Consider the following 22,405-nt stretch of genomic DNA (forward strand, 5'->3'; position numbering starts at 1 on the left):
AGGAGCCCCTGACCATTAAGAAGCAAATTTAAAGCCTGTTCACAGGGTGAGAACAAATGAAGCCTCCAACACAGTGAAGGTTTTATAGTATTTATTTTGACCAGCAATCTAAACAAACACCAAACTAGCAACTACAAACTAGCAACTACAAACTACAACAACAACAATGGCCTCTTCCAGGGCTAGTATCTCCTGTCGGCCATAACTGCTGTGCTGCCACGATCAGAGGCGTCAGGCTGGAGGTCGGCTTGGCTGAGGTTACAAACGGATGCTGCCCAAAGAGAAAAAGAAGACATGAACATCTACTTTCCTCACAGGCTGAAACAGCCTTTCTCTGCCTACCAGGAACAGACAGAAAGGAGGGCACGCTGTGCACCTCTGTCTCCACGTCCAGGACCCTGCTACCACAAACCATGGCTCACAATCCCACAAAGGCATGAAGCCAGATGTCTTGAGCTTAAGGAGGTTTGGTCTTGGTGACCTTGAAAGGCTCCTTCCAAGCCAATCCCAGGCCAGGATTCTCCTTGCTTTTCCTTTGAAAAGCCCCCAGACTGGAGAATCTTAGGAGCAGGGCCCATCTGACGCCTTGCACTCGAGCCCAGGAGGAGCCCCTGGCAGCGGGCAGCTGGCGCACCCTGCGGCCGCTCTGCCTTTTACCTGCAGAAGTTCCTGGGCACACCAGCGCCTGTCCTCGTCTGTCTGCAGGCAGCAGCGCAGAAAGTCTCGCAGCCAAGGGGACTGCTGCCTGGGGTTCTGCAGCTTCGGGGTGCCCCCGGTGCTGATCAGCTGTCCAACCTGGAGTAGAAGGCAAGGTCACACTGCACCTGTCTCCTTCGCACCCAATACTGCTCACCCACACCCCACTGCGCAAGCTCCACTCTCCAGTGGCGCTTTCCTCCCTGCCAGAGGGTGGCACATGCCTTTCCTAGCCCAAGCAACAGAACGCAAAGCCAGAGGCAAGCACAGCCTGCCCAATGTGCAAAGGCTCCTGCCTTGGGCCCTGATTTCATTGCCTGATGGAATTAGGAGACATTTCATCTGCAAAAGCACCCTTTGCTTCTCTGTGGACTGACACCAGCTCTACAGTCCATTTGGAGGAGGGACTTTGGCTAACTCTATATTCCCAAGATTTACCTAAAAATGCAGCTTGGTGCTGCTCACTGCTTCCTTAAGGCAAAGCTTCATCAAGCAAAGGACATCATCATTTTTTGGACTGTTCAAAATTACATGGCAAGGGGAAAACACAGGGCAAGAAGCACAAGAGACTGTGCAGCTCGGAACCCATGGTCTCCAGGTGTTACCAAGCTTCCCAGGCAGAAGAAACGAGGTAGATTGTGTTAGAGTGACAGGAGGTTTTCATCAGGTAAGGAGGCGCTCCTTCCACCATCTCGATGCCCACGATGCCAAAGGACCAGATGTCCACTTTGGGGCCATAGGGCTTCCTGGTGAAAATCTCTGGCGCCATCCAGTAAGTAGTGCCGACAGCTGATCTCCGTTTGCTCTGCTCAGCCGTGAGCTGAGCAGCGAGTCCAAAATCAGCTGAGGAGAAAAAAACTCTGATCAAGCCAGAGTGAATTAGGAAAGCAAACAGAAGAATTCCCCCCTCTAGCAATGTCCCAAGAAGGCAGAGGGCAAACCAGCTGCAGAAGGGGCCATGCTGGCCTTCCTTAGGCCTGCAGCTGAGGGAATATGGGATTGGCCATTCAGCAAAAGCCCCCAGTTTCACACAGTGGCTTTTAGTCCCCTGAAGCTCGGGAGTGAAACTGCCTTGCTTGGGAAGGGACACACACAAGCCAAAGCCCCTCCTGACACCTTCTTCCCAGCCACACCGCCCTGCACCTTGTGGCTGTGCTCTGCCCTTGCTGCAGGGCAGCCTGCACTGCCACAGGTGCCACTCCTGGGGATCTGGCAGTCACTCAAAGGCACCCCCACCCCGCAGCCCAGCACGGCTGAGCCTGGCCAACAACACCCACCCAGCTTGACAGATCCGTCCAAGCGCAGGAGAATGTTGTGGCTTTTGATGTCTCGGTGGATGACTTGATGGGAGTGAAGGAAATCCAGGCCTTGCAGGCACTGAGGAGGAAAAAGAAACATGAGCCTAGGAGTCCCTCAACTGATTGCATCCCACAAGCAGGGAAGCAGCACATCTGCAAGACAGACTTGCTGGGCAGTGCTGAGCCGTGGCAGGAAAGGCTGCTGGCAAGGGCAAGAGCTTGCTGCTCCAACACGAGGACAGCAGAGCCTTCCTAAGTGAGGGTGTATTCACTTTTTTAAGAGAAAGGGCAATTATTTCAGCTGACCAGTGCCCTGCAGCCACAGACTGAAGGAGTACTGCTGCAGGGGCTGTGCTCTCTCCAGCCACATGGCAGCGGGTGCTTTTGCAAATCCCACTTTGGGTGCAAGGCTCTCCTTTGAGGCTGAGCTCTCTGAGAGTCCTGCGAGTATCTCTTTGTCTTTCCCACTCTGTTGATATTGTGCCACCAGCACGTTTGCTCTTACTGGGACGGAATGCAGTACACACAGGCTCCAGGCAAGTGTTTAGAGTGGCAAACATAAACAAACACACTAGAAGAAGGGCCTGCACGTTGGCAGGCACTTCAGAGGCTCTTGCTCCTGGCAGTCATAAGAGAAAGGCAGAAAGGAAGCTCGGAAGGTGAAACCAATCCCTCCTTGCCACCCATCCCACCCAAGGCACGGGAAGCACAAGCGCCGTCCCTCACCTCCCGAGAGACGACTGCAATCTCTCCTTCTGCCATCCTGGTCTCCCTGATGACATCGTGTAAGGAACCTCCGTCCATGTATTCCATCACGAGCCAGAGTTCCTCGTGCCCAGGAAGCTGAAAGGAAACAAGAGCCTGGAGATGAATGCGTGCTCCTGCATGACCTGGTGGATTCTTGTTTCCGTGTCTCTCTCCAAGGAAGACAGGAGGAAGGGAATAGTCATTCACTAGGCTCTACAAAATCTGTGCAGTTTAAAGACTGCTTGCTATCCCACCAATGCAACAGGCCAAGGGAAATGGAATCTACAGGGATTTGTTAGCACTTAAGAACCTGTGGAAAAAGAAAATCAAACCCCAAACCAAACAAGAAAACCTGGAGGGAGCAGTTGGAGGGAGTTAACATTGAGGTTTTTGGCTCTGTAAAATTGGACCCAGTCCTGGGCTTTAACAGCACACTTAAACTAGATATGCCAGGAAAGAGTATTGCAGCCCCAACGCAATCTCCTGCCAAGATTCTGTACATCAGCTCAGAAACAGGAATTAACAGCTCCACCCCCTGCCAGCAACCAGAGGATTGGTTGAAGCTCTGGCTTGCAGGAGGTGAGTGACCCTTCACAGCAGAAGAGCAGAACCACTCACCAGTCTATATAGCTCACAAGGTTGCTGTTCTTATTGTCCCGCATGACCTGGATTTCCTTCACGCATAGCTCGTTGCTGCTCTCTTGCAGGAGACTAATTTTCTTTATTGCCACCTAAAAATGACATAGAAAACAATAAGCCAAAGTAGTCTGGCACAGGAACACATAGGGAACTTGGGGGGCTTGATCATTGCTGCAGCAGCCCACTGCACATCAACAAAGCAAACACTTGCAGACATGACAGATAAAATGCAACACTGGAAACATCTTAACCATCATCCCCCCTAAGAAATACAACCCTACCGACCTTATGGGAAAAATGCCCATAATGATGACCACATCATAAAGGACACCTCCAAAAGAAAAAATCTCTCCACTTTGTCACTTTAGGAATTTCCATTTTTCTCCACTTAAACAATTTTCTGAACCCCACTGACATTTGCAATTCCTGCCTGACACATTTCTAAAAAGAAATAACCCTAGCCTGGATCTTCTAGTGACACATGCCAGACTCTGAGCAGGGGTTAGGCCCCTGAGAGGCTTCTTGCAGACCTCTCTTGCTAAGCACAGTTCCACAGAGCAGCACTGCAGGTGGCTGAGGAGCTACCATCACAATTCCCATGGATTTGCTAACAGCCAGAAGTGAGAAGTCCAGGGAGCCCTGAGCTGCAGCCCCAAAGAGCAGTGCCATTCTCTGAGACACCCCCTCGGCACTAAGACCCACCTAGCATGTCCTCCTCTGCAAAACACCCCTTGGCCTCTTTGCAGTCCTTGCAGCAGCTGAGAAGGACAAACTCTGTCCCCACTCTGTTCGGCAGGCTGACTCTGCTCTGCACTGCCTTTGCCTCTCCAGCAAAGCTCTACCAGCGACCCAAAGCTCAGGCACAGCTCACAGCAAGGGGGAGGGCACTGGAGAGCTGCAGGAGCTGCAGCACTGCTTGACGCTTACCTCTTCTCCTGTGGCAGTCTCCACTGCCGTGCACACAGTGCCGAAACCCCTAGAAACAAAACAGCAGCAGAGAAAGGAGAAGGCCTTTAGTCCCTGCAGGTGCCAGACACTGCACTCCAATAGGAAACAAAGTCCTGGGACAAACAGCAAATGCACCATGAAAGATTGTGCTCTGTCTCCTGTTCCCCTTTCTCTTTCGGGAGCTGTGCATGTGTGGGATCTTTCCAGACACACACATTCCCATTGGGCATGCTGACACCTCTCCTTGGAGTCTATCTGCCAAACTCAGGCAGCAGCACACAGGCCTTCTGAGAAGCCTGAAGCCATGGAAGAGCAATCAGAGGAAAGCTTCCAGAAGCAGATCCTTTTTTCAGCTGACAAGGAGAGTAGTCTCCAGCCACAGCTGCAGCCACAGGCAGAGCAGGCAAAGGTCTCCACTGGTGCACACACAGATGGAGAAGCACTCAAAGCAGAGGATCCTCAGACACCTGTGTTCTGCGTGCAGAGCCATGGGCAGCTGCTTCCCTTTGGTAAACCAGGCACAGGAAGGACTCCACTTTTCAGGTGACTTCTTGCGCATTTGGCTCCTCCCAGAGGAAATGTTGCAAATCAATCCCATTTCCAGCTAGCTGAGCTGGCTTTCAAAGGGCAACAGATTGGTGGATTTTTTGCAGGAAAGCCCTAAACCCCACAGGATCCACGAGGGGTCTTCCAAAGGCAGATGTTGCCTTTTCTTCTAGAGATCTTTGGCATTGGGCATTCCCCTGAAGCTTTGAATGTTTCCACCTCAATTTCAGTAGACAGCTGCTTCTTTCATTTCTGCTTCTGGCTTCTAGACTAGGTGATGGTCATCCTGACAAATGGAACTTGTTTCCAGCAAAATACCGGAAAGAACTACTACTGAGAGCTGTTCCCTGACAGCCTTTGGCTGCCACCTTGATCTTGGAGGCAATGAAGGTTTTCCTCCTTTCATTCCCACGTATTCTGTATTCTTTTGGGACACACAGAAATTATTTCTCCTAAGAAAAGCGGCAAAGAGGGGCTTGAGGGAACAGGAGATCTGCCAGGTGCCGCTCTTTGCTGCAGAAAAGACATTGCCACCATCCAGGTGTCTTTGCCATGCCTTCGGACCACAGCTGTCAATGCTGAGCAGTACTGAGAGACGGCAGCGTCTCAAGGCAGTGTCTGAGCAGCTTTGGAGCTTGCCTGATGTCACTCTGGGGAGATGTGCCGCCAGCAAAGTCCACAGCCCCTCCCTTTGAGCAAGGACCTGTGGCTGCACTCACCCTTTGCCAATGATATCCAGATCTGTATATTTAGCCTCTGGATCTCCTTTGTTCACCAGCATCCCTGTAAAAATGCAAAGGAAAGATGCTGACTTCAAAACAGAGATCCCACCGTGCAGCAGATCTGAAAGGCAGCCCCACTCTCTGGCCCACTGGGCCCGTTCAACTCACTCAGGAGAGAAACAACAACACCATTACTGCACCACCTGCACCACCAAAACAACAGCAGCAGCAAGACCAGCAGCTCTGCAGCAAACATGGCCTGCACAAAACTACAAGTGTGAACTGAAATCTGAGCACGTGGGGAAACTGTAGGGGAGACAGGGGTCAGAAAACCATAACCAAAAGAAGTGATTGCTGTCTAGAAAAGCGAAACATTTCTGTTCTTGGCAATGAAAACTCTGTGACACTCAACAAAAGCTTTAATCCTTGCAAACAGCAAAGGCACCTTGGGCTCTGGAACCAATTTTTACCTACAACTGCCCTTTCCAGAACCAGAAGAACAGTGCAAAGTGCTCCCAGCAGAGGCATGATCTCCAGCTGACAGCAGGACTTTGCCTAAACAAGGCCTTTCTGGCTTTCCAGAGCAGCAGCTGCTGTGAGCAGCTCCTGCAATGGGCCTTAGCAATGAGGGCCCAGCTTTAGGCCGGGCTCAGCTCTCAAGATGGCCTTGACCATGGCCCACAGGAGCTGGGCCCCACAGCAGCTCCCTGAGGCCCACGCATTCACAAGGTCACAGCCTCCTGCCCAGCCAGAAACAAGCTCTGCTTTGCCTTTGGCACCGAGGCAAGCTCGGGCAAAGCCAAAGCAGGCCAGGCTGCCCTCTGAGGCAGGAGCAACAGCCCGCTGCTCCTTCAGCACCTCAAAGCACAACCACAGCTCCTGTGTGGAGGCCACAGCACCGACACTCAGCTGAGCAGCAGCACCAGGCGGGACAGCTCGTGCTGACACACGCACACACAAGGCCCTGCTCCAGCAGACAGGGATCACAAAGGACATACTCAGCATGGCCAGCCACTCGTCCTCTGTCCTCTCTCGCAGCTGCTCTGTGCCGCCAGAGGAACTGCTTGTGCTCCAGGTGCACGAGCTGCTCATGCTGGAGCTCCCAGCTTGGGGACTGGCGGCTTCTTCAGAGCCTGCAGCTGCAGCTCGTGCAGGTGCCACGACAGAGGCGCTGGAGCTCTGGGACAAGAGATGAGTTTGGGTCAGAAATGTGCCTGGCACAGATGCCCCTGCAATCCCATCTCAAATGCAAGCTCCTAGCAAGATGCTGCCGGCCACATCCAGGGCTCTTCACCTCTCGGCATTTGCTGCCCCTACTCCAATTCCAGGCTCAAAATCCATAGATTGCTTTTACATATGCACAAAATGACACCATAGACACAGCTAAGCAAAGCAGACACTTACTGATGCTGGCAGCTCAGGCCGTGGGCTGACAGCAGTGGCAGCTTCACTGGCACCTTCGTCCTCTTCAGCCTCTTCCTCGGCTGCTGAGGCAGCCAGAGCAGGTGCTGGCGCTGCCCCTGTGCTCTGTGGGCAGACAGCAGCATGAGGGACAGGAAAGAACCTGTCCTTCAGAACCTCACGTGTATTCAGCTACAGGCCCCGCTGCATCTCAGCTCTTCCTTTAGCTACCCACAGCTGCTCTGTGGACAGGACCAGGTCCCTCAGGGGACAGTGTCTCCTGTGGATCCTGCAAGGCTGTGAACTACATGTTTGTGCAGCTCCCCTCACATCGGGCAGGGAGCCTGCACAGCCACTGGGCACAAAGGGCCTCACTTGTACCCCGGGAGCATCCAAAGACACCCCAATGCTACCTCTTGTCTCTTGCTGAGACAAATTCACAGCCCCTGGCAGAACAATGGGAAATTGATGCCCAGACATCCAAGTTCCACACCCCATTTCCAGGCCTCACTAGTCGGGAGAAGCGCTCTGCAAGTGCTGGAAAGATTCCAGCCCTCAGCATCCTCAGCCACGCATGGCAGGTGCTGTCTGATCAGAAACTTCCAGCTCTGCTGTGCTCCAGCCACAGGGCTACCCAGAGCTGCCACTTACTGATGCTGGGTGCTCAGGCTCTGCAGTGGCAGCATCTGCAGCTTGGTGGGCATCTTCCTTCCCTTTGGCCTCTTCTTCAGGAGTACACTCAGCCAGAGGAGGCTCAGATGTTGGTTTTGGGCTCTGCAGACAGAAAGCAACGTGAGGGACAGGCAACCTGCTTTATATCCAGCTCTAGTGCCACATCTGCTAAGGAGAAACCATCAGGATTCTAAGTCGGTCAGCCAGAAGTAAAATGGGCCACGCAGAGCAGACTGCACTCTCTTGGATAGGAGAAATTCCATCATGGCTCCAAGCACCGAGCAAGCTGACTTTCATCTGCTGAAAAAGCTCTGAAGTGGAACTGGAGGAAACAGCCAGGGATCCTGTGCATGCTGCAGCTGCCGCTGCTGCTGGTGGTGCTGCACAGAGCCTGGACTGTGCTTTCATTCATCCGAGCAGGCTGGCACTGGACTGCAGCACGCCCAGCTCACGCCGTGCTCCACAACTGTCCAACGCTCCCAAGGCCAAAGGCTCCTTTCCCACTCACCCAAGGAGCGGATTCTCTCCAGGCACGGGCGATGTGACCTGCAACACACAAGGGAAAAAGAAGCGGATGCTGTGAGAAAGCTGCCCGCACTGGGCAGCACCTCCAAAAATCAACCCAAAGACAGAGCATTCTGCTTTCACTGCTTCCCTCCAGGAGCAACCCTTGTGTCACACAGCAAGCAAGACAAGAGCACAAACTACTGCCTTGTGCCTGCCTTTTGTCCTCTTTGGCCACTCAAGCTACCAAAACCTGATATCGAGAAATTCAAGGGTGTTCTGTCACAGTCACTGTTTCTGCCCCAACCCACCCTGCAGGAGCTACAGCTCCTCTCTTTGCTGGACTTCAGTTTTCTGAAGAGATGGCAAGCATCAATTGTCATGAGCTTGCGAAAATGTTTCCCCAGAAGAGTTTCACCCAAACCCCCTTAGCCGTGGTGGCAGTTCTATTGTGGCACAGCTCAAGAACAGCTGCTGGGCTCAGGAGCATCCAAGAGTTCTTGTGAAATGTTGATTTCAGAGGCGTTTTCCATGTTGATTTCATGATTTTATCAGAGAGGGAAGGGTTCTTTTAGCACACAGCAAGAGTCAAGTTCCACAGATAAATCCTAGGATGAGGGCATGCAGACAAGAAGATGCTTCTCCCCACTCCTGGAGAGCAGCACACAGTTCTTACAAAGGCTCCTGCCAAGCTCTCCCAACCTTCCTGTCTTGAAACCTGTCTTGCTTGAGCCAGCAAACTGAGGAGATTCCAGACTCCACTGCCACAGGCCATGCCATGGCATGGGGCAGCACAAGCCCTGCAGGCTACATGGCAAATGCAGCCCACGCCCTGCTGCCTAGAGACACCCCCTGCTCAGCTGAGGCTGGTGACAGCAGCTTTACCCAACCAAAGGCCTCTTCACGGCATTTTGGTTTCCAGATGCCGCACCCAACAAAAACCTCTACTTACGTGCCAGGTGGGTGAAGAAGTACCCGGAATAAGCCACAGAAAAAGCCGTGCACACTGCAGCAGCGCACACTCTGTCCATGGTCGCAGCAGTGCTGCTCAAGTCTGCACCGGACAATACCTGTGGGCACAAAGAAAATACTCAGAGTGCTGTCAGGGTGCAGCCTGCTGGCAGACACCTCATCGAGCAGCAGCTCCCGCCTGCAGCGAGCGTGCCAAAGAGCTGCTCTGCACACTGAGGCCTCCCGAGCCTCGGCACAGCAACTTTGCCGTGACAGCGCCGGGATGCGGCCCCTGACATCACAATAGGAGCTCGACATCACAATTAGGAGGCTGGCTGGTGAGGTCCTGTGTAGAAGCATACCTTTTCTATAGCTAATGCCAAAATTGCTTACAAAGTTCTCCTCTGTTACAAAGCCAAACGCAAAGCCCTCCTAGTGCATAACCTTTTGCTCAAGGAATCTGAGAGTGACTTCAAAGACACACTGAGCCCCTATAGCCCACACTGAGAAGCTGAACACTTAGGAAGGACCATGATGTGAGGAAAGCAAAAATAGAATAGGATCTTTGGCCACTCATTCCCCTGTGGTAAAGGAAAAGGCCTCTTCCAGCTAGGGCTCTAAAACACAGCATCAAAGGAAATCACTGGTTTAATAACAGCAGTGGGAAAAAACTCAGGAAGCGCTTTTGTAGACCGTCTTCTTCACATGTTTGTGGCAGAACAAGGTGGGACACAGGCCTAAAAAATGGTAGGCTTGATGTAAACATAGAAAGCTAAACAAGACATCCATTGCAAACACATCATGATGCTGCTTCTCAGCTGTGGCATTTTCAAGGAGCTTCACCCTACTGAAGTTCACCTCTTGGAGCTTCCCTGGGTACATCCATGCATCAGAGGGAGCCGCCTGCTGTGGAATTAAACCGAGCAAGAAAATAAAGTTCCAACATTCTCTGGGACAACTGAAAAATGCTGGCAGGAAGAAAGCAGTTGGCCCAAGTATGCTGGTTCCAGAAAAACTGAAGTTGTGAGGCAGAGATTAAATAAATCAGGTGCTGGACAGGCTACAGGAAGGCAGGCTTAGGAAAACAGAAACCACCACCATTCCAAAATTTGGATTCTTCGTTCTCCCTCCTCTTTCATTAAAACTGCTTTTTATCTATGTCTCTTGTGGTTTAACACCAGCTCAAAACCAAGCACCACACACAGCCATTCTCACTCAATGCCCCACAAGCAGGCTGGTCTGGGCATAGAACAAGTGTAAAAGCGGCAAAACACACATGTGGAGAACAATTCAGTTGCATAGGGAATGTAGAAGCCACGCACACAAGCAAAAACCCCAAAGAACTCCTGCACCCTTTCCCATGGGCAGGCAGGTGTTCTGCATCTCCAGGACAGCAGGGCCCCCTCAAGCCTCACAGTGACTTGGGAAGACAAATGCCATCACTCAGAAGATGCCCTCCTTCCTCCCTCTTGTGCCCAGCTTGAAATGCTGAGCAGGATGTCAGAGGGCCTGGAACAGCTCCTGGGCCACTTTGGGTCACCTGCCCTGGCTATGTCTCCTCCCAGCCTCCTGGCACGCAGCGTGACCCCAGGCAGCTCTGTCTGGGCAGCTCCTTCAGCTGTGGTGGGTGCCCCGCTGACACAGGCCATGGCTCACGCAGATCCAAAACTGCAGAAGTTTTCACTCCCTCACGTTGGCCTTAGTGCCCGTGGCAGAACTCATGTTCCCATTGCATTGGGATATTAATGTTACGAGAGATGGGCTAACTGAGGAACTGTTTAAAAAGTGCTTTCTTGCCTTAAGCCTTCAGTCTCATAAAGGGGTGAGACATTCAAGGTGTGACATCCAATGCTATAATATCAGAAGCCCTTTAATTCTTACTTACAGTGCCTTATGTCAGTTTTTTATCTAATCACATACTCCTATGAAACTCGTTAACATCTTTTTATACCAATCATTAATTGCTTTCCTTTCTGTGTCTTTGCCACTGTCACGATGCGCTCAACACGAGCGGGAGTCGTGATGGTTCATTTGAGCCCAGGGTGCAAAAGACAAAAGGCAAGAGGCTCATGTTTGCTTAGCAGAATGCAGTAATACAATTTATTGCATGCTAACAATTAAGTTTTGAGAGAGAGAGAGAGAGAGACAGGGAAAGAGAAGGAGGGGATATAGCTACCAACAGATGGGACGCATCCTCGTAGTCGTCCGACGAGACGCATCTTCAATCCGTTGGGGAGAAGGAGATCTCAAAGTCTTTTTAGGAAAGTCACTTTTTATAGTCCTTTTCCAAAGCAAGTGGCCTCTGGCCAAAAGGTGGGGAGATTTATGGACTATTGCATGCGGAGATCATTGCTCCAAGAAACAGGTGGAACAGGACGCTACAGCCAGTACCCTGCTCAAGAGCAGCATAGCATGGCAAGCACCAAGCACACCTACAAACAGTCCTTGGCAAGCATCCACCTCGGCCAGGCCAGAACGCAGGGGAGTGGTGCAGCGCCAGGGTCTCAGTCTCTGATGATGGTCTGAGACAGATCAGAGAAAACTTCAGACCGACTCTTACAGCCACATGTCATCCAATATCAACCAGCTGTGTAACACTTGTCAAACTTCCATTGATACATCTTGAACTTTTAACTACCCGTGTAACAGGTTCCATTGCTAAACTTTAAAATCCTTTATTAACTTATCTAACATATTGCCTTGCTTACAGAAGACATATTTCTCTTTGCTTAAAGCAAATTTCTACTTAAACTACAAACTTGCAATCTTGTTTTCTGCCTGCTTCGTTTTCACCTTCACCATTCTAAGATTCCAAGCCCTCTCCAAGGTCTCAGGTCAAACATTGTATCCATCTCTATCTCTCAGCCTGTAATGCACAAGGCCCTGAGAGCTCTCAGTGCTTGCATTTCCCACAGCAAAGAACTCCAGCACCCTTTCCCATGGGCAGGCAGGTGCTCTGAATCTCCAGGACAGCAGGGCCCCCTCAAGCCTCAGAGGGACTTGGGAAGACAAATGCCATCACCCCAAACATGCCCTCCTTCCTCCCTCTTGTGCCCAGCTTGAAATACTGAGCAGGATGTCAGAGGGTCTGGAACAGCTCCTCGGCCACTTTGGGTCACCTGCCCTGGCTGTGTCTCCTCCCAGCCTCCTGGCACGCAGCGTGACCCCAGGCAGCTCTGTCTGGGCAGCTCCTTCAGCTGCGGTGGGTGCCCCGCTGACACAGGCCGTGGCTCACGCAGATCCAAACCTGCAGAAGTTTTCACTCCCTCACGTTGGCCGTAGTACCCATGAAGGATTCACATTCCCGCTGGACACTCACCTGCACCTGAGCCTGTGGAGAAGCCTGGCTGCCTTCCCCTCTGCCCAGAGCAACACAGACACACCCAACCTTTCCCTGGATCTCCAACCCAACCACGGCCACAGCGGCGTCCCCAGCAGTGACACCACTGCTCTGCTCGCTTTCGTTCTACTCTGCTCCTCTCTTCACAGCTACAAGCCTGTATCTTCACAGGAGGTCGTGGCCTGGAGGCAGTGAAGGAACAAGAGCTCTGCCCACTTCCAAACTGCGCCACAGACTGTGCCCATCTGTGAGTCTTCCCATGGTTTAGGAGCACCTGACCATTAAGAAGCAAATTTAAAGCCTGTTCACAGGGTGAGAACAAATGGAAGCCTCCAACACAGTGAAGGTTTTATAGTATTTATTTTGACCAATCTAAACAAACACCAAACTAGCAACTACAAACTAGCAGCTACAAACTAGCAACTACAAACTACAACAAACAACAATGGCCTCTTCCAGGGCTAGTATCTCCTGTCGGCCATAAACTGCTGTGCTGCCACGATCAGAGGCGTCAGGCTGGAGGTCGGCTTGGCTGAGGTTACAAACGGATGCTGCCCAAAGAGAAAAAGAAGACATGAACATCTACTTTCCTCACAGGCTGAAACAGCCTTTCTCTGCCTACCAGGAACAGACAGAAAGGAGGGCATGCTGTGCACCTCTGTCTCCACATCTAGGACCCTGCTACCACGGGAAACCATGGCTCACAATTCCACAAAGGCATGAAGCCAGATGTCTTGAGCTTAAGGAGGTTTGGTCTTGGTGACCTTGAAAGGCTCCTTCCAAGCCAATCCCAGGCCAGGATTCTCCTTGCTTTTCCTTTGAAAAGCCCCCAGACTGGAGATTCTTAGGAGCAGGGCCCATCTGACGCCTTGCACTCGAGCCCAGGAGGAGCCCCTGGCAGCGGGCAGCTGGCGCACCCTGCGGCCGTTCTGCCTTTTACCTGCAGAAGTTCCTGGGCACACCAGCGCCTGTCCTCGTCTGTCTGCAGGCAGCAGCGCAGAAAGTCTCGCAGCCAAGGGGACTGCTGCCTGGGGTTCTGCAGCTTCGGGGTGCCCCCGGTGCTGATCAGCTGTCCAACCTGGAGTAGAAGGCAAGGTCACACTGCACCTGTCTCCTTCGCACCCAATACTGCTCACCCACACCCCACTGCGCAAGCTCCACTCTCCAGTGGCGCTTTCCTCCCTGCCAGAGGGTGGCACATGCATTTCCTAGCCCAAGCAACAGAACGCAAAGCCAGAGGCAAGCACAGCCTGCCCAATGTGCAAAGGCTCCTGCCTTGGGCCCTGATTTCATTGCCTGATGGAATTAGGAGACATTTCATCCGCAAAAGCACCCTTTGCTTCTCTGAGGACTGACACCAGCTCTACAGTCCATTTGGAGGAGGGACTTTGGTCTAACTCTGATATTCCCAAGGATTATACCTAAAAATGCAGCTTGGTGCTGCTCACTGCTTCCTTAAGGCAAAGGTTCCATCAAGCAAAGGACATCATCATTTTTTGGACTGTTAATAATTACATACCAAGGGGAAAACAGAGGGCAAGAAGCACAAGAGACTGTGCAGCTCGGAACCCATGGTCTCCAGGTGTTACCAAACTTCCCAGGCAGAAGAAACGAGGCAGATTGTGTTAGAGTGACAGGAGGGTGTGAGAGAAGTTGCAGCGCACCGTGCGGGAGGTTTTCATCAGGTAAGGAGGCGCTCCTTCCACCATCTCGATGCCCACGATGCCAAAGGACCAAATGTCCACTTTGGGGCCATAGGGCTTCCTGGTGAAAATCTCTGGCGCCATCCAGTAAGTAGTGCCGACAGCTGATCTCCGTTTGCTCTGCTCAGCCGTGAGCTGAGCAGCGAGTCCAAAATCAGCTGAGGAGAAAAAAACTACTCTGATCAAGCCTGAGTGAATTAGGAAAGCAAACAGAAGAATTCCCCCCTCTAGCAATACCCAAGAAGGCAGAGGGCAAACCAGCTGCAGAAGGGGCCATGCTGGCCTTCCTTAGGCCTGCAGCTGAGGGATTATGGGATTGGCCATTCAGCAAAAGCCCCCAGTTTCACACAGTGGCTTTTAGTCCCCTGAAGCTCGGGAGTGAAACTGCCTTGCTTGGGAAGGGACACACACAAGCCAAAGCCCCTCCTGACACCTTCTTCCCAGCCACACCGCCCTGCACCTTGTGGCTGTGCTCTGCCCTTGCTGCACTCCTGGGGATCTGGCAGTCACTCAAAGGCACCCCCACCCCGCAGCCCAGCACGGCTGAGCCTGGCCAACAACACCCACCCAGCTTGACAGATCCGTCCAAGCGCAGGAGAATGTTGTGGCTTTTGATGTCTCGGTGGATGACTTGATGGGAGTGAAGGAAATCCAGGCCTTGCAGGCACTGAGGGAGGAAAAAGAAACATGAGCCTAGGAGTCCCTCATCTGATTGCATCCCACAAGCAGGGAAGCAGCACATCTGCAAGACAGACTTGCTGGGCAGTGCTGAGCCGTGGCAGGAAAGGCTGCTGGCAAGGGCAAGAGCTTGCTGCTCCAACACGAGCACAGCAGAGCCTTCCTAAGTGAGGGTGTATTCACTTTTTTAAAAGAAAGGGCAATTATGTACTCTGACCAGTGCACTGCAAACATCGACAGAAGAGCACTGGTGCAGTGGTGGAGCTCTCTCCAGCCAGATTACAGTGGATACATTTGAAACTCCCACTTTGTGTGCAAGGCTCTCCTTTGAGGCTGAGCTCTCTGAGAGTCCTGAGAGTATCTCTTTGTCTTTCCCACTCTGTTGATATTGTGCCACCAGCACGTTTGCTCTTACTGGGACGGAATGCAGTACACGCAGGCTCCAGGCAAGTGTTTAGAGTGGCAAAGACAAAGAAACAGACTAGAAGAAGGGCCTGCACGTTGGCAGGCACTTCAGAGGCTCTTGCTCCTGGCAGTCATAAGAGAAAGGCAGAAAGGAAGCTCGGAAGGTGAAACCAATCCTCTTCTTGCCACCCATCCCACCCAAGGCACGGGAAGCACAAGTGCCGTCCCTCACCTCCCGAGAGACGACTGCAATCTCTCCTTCTGCCATCCTGGTCTCCCTGATGACATCATGTAAGGAACCTCCGTCCATGTATTCCATCACAAGCCAGAGTTCCTCGTGCACCAGGTAGCTGAAAGGAGGAAACAACAGCCTGGAGATGAATGTGCGCTCCTGCATGACCTGGTGGATTCTTGTTTCCGTGTCTCTCTCCAAGGAAGACAGGAGGAAGGGAATAGTCATTCACTAAGCTCTACAGGGCTTGAAATCTGTGCAGTTTAAAGACTGCTTGCTATCCACACCAGTGCAACAGGCCAAGTGATTTCTTGGCACCTAAGAACCTTGTGGAATAGGAAATCAAACCCCAGATCAAATAAGAAAACATGGAGGGAGCACTTTGAGGAAGTAACTTTGGGACTGTTGGCTCAGTAAAATAGCGCTAAGTCCTGGTCTTTGACAGCACACTTCAAACTAGATATGCCAGGAATGATTAATGAACCCTGATTCAATCTGCTCCCAAGATGCTGTAGATCAGCTCAGAAACAGGAATTAACAGCTCCACCCCCTGCCAGCAACCAGAGGATTGGTTGAAGCTCTGGCTTGCAGGAGGTGAGTGACCCTTCACAGCAGAAGAGCAGAACCACTCACCAGTCTATATAGCTCACAAGGTTGACATTCTTATTGTCCCGCATGACCTGGATTTCCTTCACGCATAGCTCGTTGATTCTCTCTTGCAGGAGACTAATTTTCTTTATTGCCACCTAAAATGTCATGGAAACCATAAACAAAAGTAGTCTGGCACAGGACCACAAAGTGAACTTGGGGGGATTGATCATTCCTCCATCACCCCACAGCACATCAACAAAGCAAAAACTTACAGAAATGACAGATAAAATGCCACCCTAGAAGCATCCTAAATATTATCTGCCCTAAGAAATATAACCCTACAGACCATATAGAATAAATGCCCTGATGATGACCATATCATAAAGGACACCTCTAAAAGAGACAATCCCTGCACTTTTTCCCTTTAGGAATTTTCATTTTGCTCCACTAAAACACTTTTCTGCACATTACTGACATTTGCAATTTCTGCCTGACTGTAAAAAGAAATAACCCTAGTCTTGATCCTCCAGTGACACATGCCAGGCTCTAAACAGGGGTTAGGCCCCTGAGAGGCTTCTTGCAGACCTCTCTTGCTAAGCACAGTTCCACAGAGCAGCACTGCAGGTGGCTGAGGAGCTACCATCACAATTCCCATGGATTTGCTAACAGCCAGAAGTGAGAAGTCCAGGGAGCCCTGAGCTGCAGCCCCAAAGAGCAGTGCCATTCTCTGAGACACCCCCTCGGCACTAAGACCCACCTAGCATGTCCTCCTCTGCAAAACACCCCTTGGCTTCTTTGTATTCCTTGCAGCAGCTGAGAAGGACAAACTCTGTCCCCACTCTGTTCGGCAGGCTGACTCTGCTCTGCACTGCCTTTGCCTCTCCAGCAAATCTCACCAGCGACCCAAAGCTCAGGCACAGCTCACAGCAAGGGGGAGGGCACTGGAGAGCTGCAGGAGCTGCAGCACTGCTTGACGCTTACCTCTTCTCCTGTGGCAGTCTCCACTGCCGTGCACACAGTGCCGAAACCCCTAGAAACAAAACAGCAGCAGAGAAAGGAGAAGGCCTTTAGTCCCTGCAGGTGCCAGACACTGCACTCCAATAGGAAACAAAGTCCTGGGACAAACAGCAAATGCACCACGAAAGATTGTGCTCTGCCTCCTGTTCCCCTTTCTCTTTCTGGAGCTGTGCACGTGTGGGATCTTTCCAGACACACACATTCCCGTTGGGCATGCTCACACCTCTCCTTGGAGTCTATCTGCCAAACTCAGGCAGCAGCACACAGGCCTTCTCAGAAGCCTGAAGCCATGGAAGAGCCATCAGAGGAAAGCTTCCAGAAACGGATCCTTTTTCTAGCTGACAAGGAGAGTAGTCTCCAGCCACAGCTGCAGCCACAGGCAGAGCAGGCAAAGGTCTCCACTGGTGCACACACAGATGGAGAAGCACTCGAAGCAGAGGATCCTCAGACACCTGTGTTCTGGGTGCAGAGCCATGGGCAGCTGCTTCCCTTTGGTAAACCAGGCACAGGAAAGACTCTATTTTTCAGGTGACTTCTTGCACATTTGGCTCCTCCCAGAGGAAATGTTGCAAATCAATCCCATTTCCAGTTTGCTGAGCTGGCTTTCAAAAGGGAACAGCTTGCTGGATTCTTTGCAGGAAAGGTCTAAACCTCACACGATGCACAAAGAGTCTGCCATCAGGCACATATTGCCTTTTCTTCTAGAGTGCATTGGCATTGGGCATTCCCTAGAAGCTTTGAATGTTTCCACCTCAATTTCAGTAGACAGCTGCTTCTTTCATTTCTGCTTCTGGCTTCTAGACTAGGTGATGGTCATCCTGACAAATGGAACTTTTTTTCAGCAAAATACTGTAAGGAACTATTAGAGAGATCTGTCCCCTGACAGCCTTTGGCTGCCACCTTGATCTTGGAGGCAATGAAGATTTTCCTCCTTTCATTCCCACATATTCTGTATTCTTTTGGGACACACAGAAATTATTTCTCCTAAGAAAAGCGGCAAAGAGGGGCTTGAGGGAACAGGAGATCTGCCAGGTGCTGCTCTTTGCTGCAGAAAAGACATTGCCACCATCCAGGTGTCTTTGCCATGCCTTCGGACCACAGCTGTCAATGCTGAGCAATACTGAGAGACGGCAGCGTCTCAAGGCAGTGTCTGAGCAGCTTTGGAGCTTGCCTGACGTCACTCTGGGGAGATGTGCCGCCAGCAAAGTCCACAGCCCCTCCCTTTGAACAAGGACCTGTGGCTGCACTCACCCTTTGCCAATGATATCCAGATCTGTATATTTAGCCTCTGGATCTCCTTTGTTTACCAGCATCCCTGTAAAAATGCAAAGGAAAGATGCTCACTCCAAAACAGAGATCCCACCGTGCAGCAGATCAGAAGGCAGCCCCACTCTCTGGCCCACTGGGCCCGTTCAACTCACTCAGGAGAGAAACAACAACACCATTACTGCACCACCAGCACCACCAAAACAACAGCAGCAGCAAGAGCAGCAGCTCTGCAGCAAACATGGCCTGCACAAAACTACAAGTGTGAACTGAAATCTGAGCACGTGGGGAAACTGTAGGGGAGACAGGGATCAGAAAACCATAACCAAAAGAAGTGATTGTTGTCTAGAAAAGCGAAACATTTCTGTTCTTGGCAATGAAAACTCTGTGACACTCAACAAAAGCTTTAATCCTTGCAAACAGCAAAGGCATCTTGGGCTCTGGAACCAATTTTTACCAACACCTGCCCTTTCCAGAACCGCAAGAATAGTGCAAAGTGCTTCCAGCAGAGGCGCGATCTCCAGCTGACAGCAGGACTTTGCCTAAACAAGGCCTTTCTGGCTTTCCAGAGCAGCAGCTGCTGTGAGCAGCTCCTGCAATGGGCCTTAGCAATGAGGGCCCAGCTTTAGGCCGGGCTCAGCTCTCAAGATGGTCTTGGCCATGGCCCACAGGATCTGGGCCCCACAGCAGCTCCCTGAGGCCCACGCATTCACAAGGTCACAGCCTCCTGCCCAGCCAGAAACAAGCTCTGCTTTGCCTTTGGCAGCGAGGCAAGCTCAGGCAAAGCCAAAGCAGGCCAGGCTGCCCTCTGAGGCAGGAGCAACAGCCCGCTGCTCCTTCAGCACCTCAAGCACAACCACAGCTCCTGTGTGGAGGCCACAGCACCGACACTCAGCTGAGCAGCAGCACCAGGCGGGACAGCTCGTGCTGACACACGCACACACAAGGCCCTGCTCCAGCAGACAGGGATCACAAAGGACATACTCAGCATGGCCAGCCACTCGTCCTCTGTCCTCTCTCGCAGCTGCTCTGTGCCGCCAGAGGAACTGCTTGTGCTCCAGGTGCACGAGCTGCTCGTGCTGGAGCTCCCAGCTTGGGGACTGGCGGCTTCTTCAGAGCCTGCAGCTGCAGCTCGTGCAGGTGCCACGACAGAGGCGCTGGAGCTCTGGGACAAGAGATGAGTTTGGGTCAGAAATGTGCCTGGCACAGATGCCCCTGCAATCCCATCTCAAATGCAAGCTCCTAGCAAGATGCTGCCGGCCACATCCAGGGCTCTTCACCTCTCGGCATTTGCTGCCCCTACTCCAATTCCAGGCTCAAAATCCATAGATTGCTTTTACATATGCACGAATTGACACCATAGACACTGCTAAGCAAAGCAGGCCCTTACTGATGCTGGCAGCTTAGGCCGTGGGCTGACAGCAGTGGCAGCTTCACTGGCACCTTCGTCCTCTTCAGCCTCTTCCTCGGCTGCTGAGGCAGCCAGAGCAAGTGCTGGCGCTGCCCCTGTGCTCTGTGGGCAGACAGCAGCATGAGGGACAGGAAAGAACCTGTCCTTCAGAACCTCACGTGTATTCAGCTACAGGCCCCGCTGCATCTCAGCTCTTCCTTTAGCTACCCACAGCTGCTCTGTGGACAGGACCAGGTCCCTCCAGGGGACAGTGTCTCCTGTGGATCCTGCAAGGCTGTGAACTGCATGTTTGTGCAGCTCCCCTCACATCGGGCAGGGAGCCTGCACAGCCACTGGGCACAAAGGGCCTCACTTGTACCCCGGGAGCATCCAAAGACACCCCAATGCTACCTCTTGTCTCTTGCTGAGACAAATTCACAGCCCCTGGCAGAACAGTGGGAAATTGATGCCCAAACACCCAAGTTCCACACCCATTTCCAGGCCTCACTAGTCGGGAGAAGCGCTCTGCAAGTGCTGGAAAGATTCCAGCCCTCAGCATCCTCAGCCATGCATGGCAGGTGCTGTCTGATCAGAAACTTCCAGCTCTGCTGTGCTCCAGCTACAGGGCTACCCAGAGCTGCCACTTACTGATGCTGGGTGCTCAGGCCCTGCAGTGGCAGCATCTGCAGCTTGGTGGGCATCTTCCTTCCCTTTGGCCTCTTCTTCAGGAGCACACTCAGCCAGAGGAGGCTCAGAGGTTGGTTTTGGGCTCTGCAGACAGAAAGCAACGTGAGGGACAGGCAACCTGCTTTATATCCAGCTCTAGTGCCACATCTGCTAAGGAGAAACCATCAGGATTCTAAGTCGGTCAGCCAGAAGTAAAATGGGCCACGCAGAGCAGACTGCACTCTCTTGGATAGGAGAAATTCCATCATGGCTCCAAGCACCGAGCAAGCTGACTTTCATCTGCTGAAAAAGCTCTGAAGTGGAACTGGAGGAAACAGCCAGGGATCCTGTGCATGCTGCAGCTGCCGCTGCTGCTGGTGGTGCTGCACAGAGCCTGGACTGTGCTTTCATTCATCCGAGCAGGCTGGCACTGGACTGCAGCACGCCCAGCTCACGCCGTGCTCCACAACTGTCCAACGCTCCCAAGGCCAAAGGCTCCTTTCCCACTCACCCAAGGAGCGGATTCTCTCCAGGCACGGGCGATGTGACCTGCAACACAAAAGGGAAAAAGAGGCGGATGCTGTGAGAAAGCTGCCCGCACTGGGCAGCGCCTCCAAAAATCAACCCAAAGACAGAGCATTCTGCTTTCACTGCTTCCCTCCAGGAGCAACCCTTGTGTCACACAGCAAGCAAGACAAGAGCACAAACTACTGCCTTGTGCCTGCCTTTTGTCCTCTTTGGCCACTCAAGCCACCAAAACCTGATATTGAGAAATTCAAGGTGGTTCTGTCACAGTCACTGTTTCTGCCCCAACCCACCCTGCAGGAGCTACAGCTCCTCTCTTTGCTGGACTTCAGTTTTCTGAAGAGATGGCAAGCATCAATTGTCATGAGCTTGCTGAAAATGTTTCCCCAGAAGAGTTTCACCCAAACCCCCTTAGCCGTGGTGGCAGTTCTATTGTGGCACAGCTCAAGAACAGCTGCTGGGCTCAGGAGCATCCAAGAGTTCTTGTGAAATGTTGATTTCAGAGGCGTTTTCCATGTTGATTCCATGATTTTATCAGAGAGGGAAGGGTTCTTTTAGCACACAGCAAGAGTCAAGTTCCACAGATAAATCCTAGGATGAGGGCATGCAGACAAGAAGATGCTTCTCCCCACTCCTGGAGAGCAGCACACAGTTCTTACAAAGACTCCTGCCAAGCTCTCCCAACCTTCCTGTCTTGAAACCTGTCTTGTTTGAGCCAGCAAACTGAGGAGATCCCAGACTCCACTGCCACAGGCCATGCCATGGCATGGGGCAGCACAAGCCCTGCAGGCTACATGGCAAATGCAGCCCACGCCCTGCTGCCTAGAGACACCCCCTGCTCAGCTGAGGCTGGTGACAGCAGCTTTACCCAACCAAAGGCCTCTTCACAGCATTTTGGTTTCCAGATGCCCCACCCAACAAAAACCTCTACTTACGTGCCAGGTGGGTGAAGAAGTACCCGGAATAAGCCACAGAAAAAGCCGTGCACACTGCAGCAGCGCACACTCTGTCCATGGTCGCAGCTGTGCTGCTCAAGTCTGCACCGGACAATACCTGTGGGCACAAAGAAAATACTCAGAGTGCTGTCAGGGTGCAGCCTGCTGGCAGACACCTCATCGAGCAGCAGCTCCCGCCTGCAGCGAGCGTGCCAAAGAGCTGCTCTGCACACTGAGGCCTCCCGAGCCTCGGCACAGCAACTTTGCCGTGACAGCGCCGGGATGCGGCCCCTGACATCACAATAGGAGCTCCACATCACAATTAGGAGGCTGGCTGGTGAGGTCATGTGTAGAAGCAGACCTTCTCTACAGCTAATGCCAAAATAATTCCTGCAAAATTCTCCTCTCTTACAAAGCCAAACACAAAGCCCTCCTAGTGCATAACCTTTTGCTCAAGGAATCTGAGAGTGACTCCAAAGACACACCGAGCCCCTATAGCCCACACTGTGAAGGGACCATGATGTGAGGAAAGC

At 52.2% G+C, this 22,405-nt stretch overlaps 2 protein-coding genes across 2 annotated transcripts; both read right to left on the reverse strand.

Moving 5' to 3' along the window:
* Nucleotides 1-1,297: 1,297 nt before the first annotated feature.
* LOC130265461 (serine/threonine-protein kinase PAK 3-like) lies at nucleotides 1,298-9,204 on the reverse strand. The gene is given in 11 exon segments (XM_056514561.1): nucleotides 1,298-1,539; nucleotides 1,974-2,073; nucleotides 2,721-2,837; nucleotides 3,356-3,472; nucleotides 4,308-4,356; nucleotides 5,594-5,657; nucleotides 6,595-6,775; nucleotides 7,001-7,123; nucleotides 7,649-7,771; nucleotides 8,178-8,215; nucleotides 9,126-9,204. Coding segments are annotated over 11 exon segments (1,233 nt in total).
* Nucleotides 9,205-12,808: 3,604 nt separating this feature from the next.
* LOC130265134 (serine/threonine-protein kinase PAK 3-like) lies at nucleotides 12,809-22,106 on the reverse strand. The gene is made up of 12 exons (XM_056513975.1): nucleotides 21,873-22,106; nucleotides 20,395-20,961; nucleotides 19,747-19,869; nucleotides 19,341-19,521; nucleotides 18,342-18,405; nucleotides 17,055-17,103; nucleotides 16,116-16,228; nucleotides 15,483-15,600; nucleotides 14,735-14,834; nucleotides 14,129-14,325; nucleotides 13,405-13,542; nucleotides 12,809-13,015 (listed from the first exon to the last, which is right to left on the reverse strand). Exons 4-12 carry the CDS (start codon nucleotides 19,345-19,347, stop codon nucleotides 12,926-12,928), a joined length of 876 nt encoding a protein of 291 aa, XP_056369950.1. The 5' UTR covers nucleotides 19,348-19,521; nucleotides 19,747-19,869; nucleotides 20,395-20,961; nucleotides 21,873-22,106; the 3' UTR covers nucleotides 12,809-12,925.
* Between the last annotated feature and the right edge of the window lie 299 nt (nucleotides 22,107-22,405).

Source organism: Oenanthe melanoleuca, chromosome Z (assembly GCF_029582105.1).
Source record: "Oenanthe melanoleuca isolate GR-GAL-2019-014 chromosome Z, OMel1.0, whole genome shotgun sequence".
In the NCBI taxonomy this organism is placed as follows: domain Eukaryota; kingdom Metazoa; phylum Chordata; class Aves; order Passeriformes; family Muscicapidae; genus Oenanthe; species Oenanthe melanoleuca.

Excerpts from the sequence above, each read along its gene's own strand:
- LOC130265134 (XM_056513975.1), bottom strand. Across the intron at positions 15,601-16,115 it reads CTTGTGAGCTATATAGACTG|CTACCTGGTGCACGAGGAAC; the intron begins GTGAGTGGTTCT and ends TCCTCCTTTCAG. Across the intron at positions 14,326-14,734 it reads GGACGGATCTGTCAAGCTGG|CTGATTTTGGACTCGCTGCT; the intron begins GTGGGTGTTGTT and ends TTTTCTCCTCAG.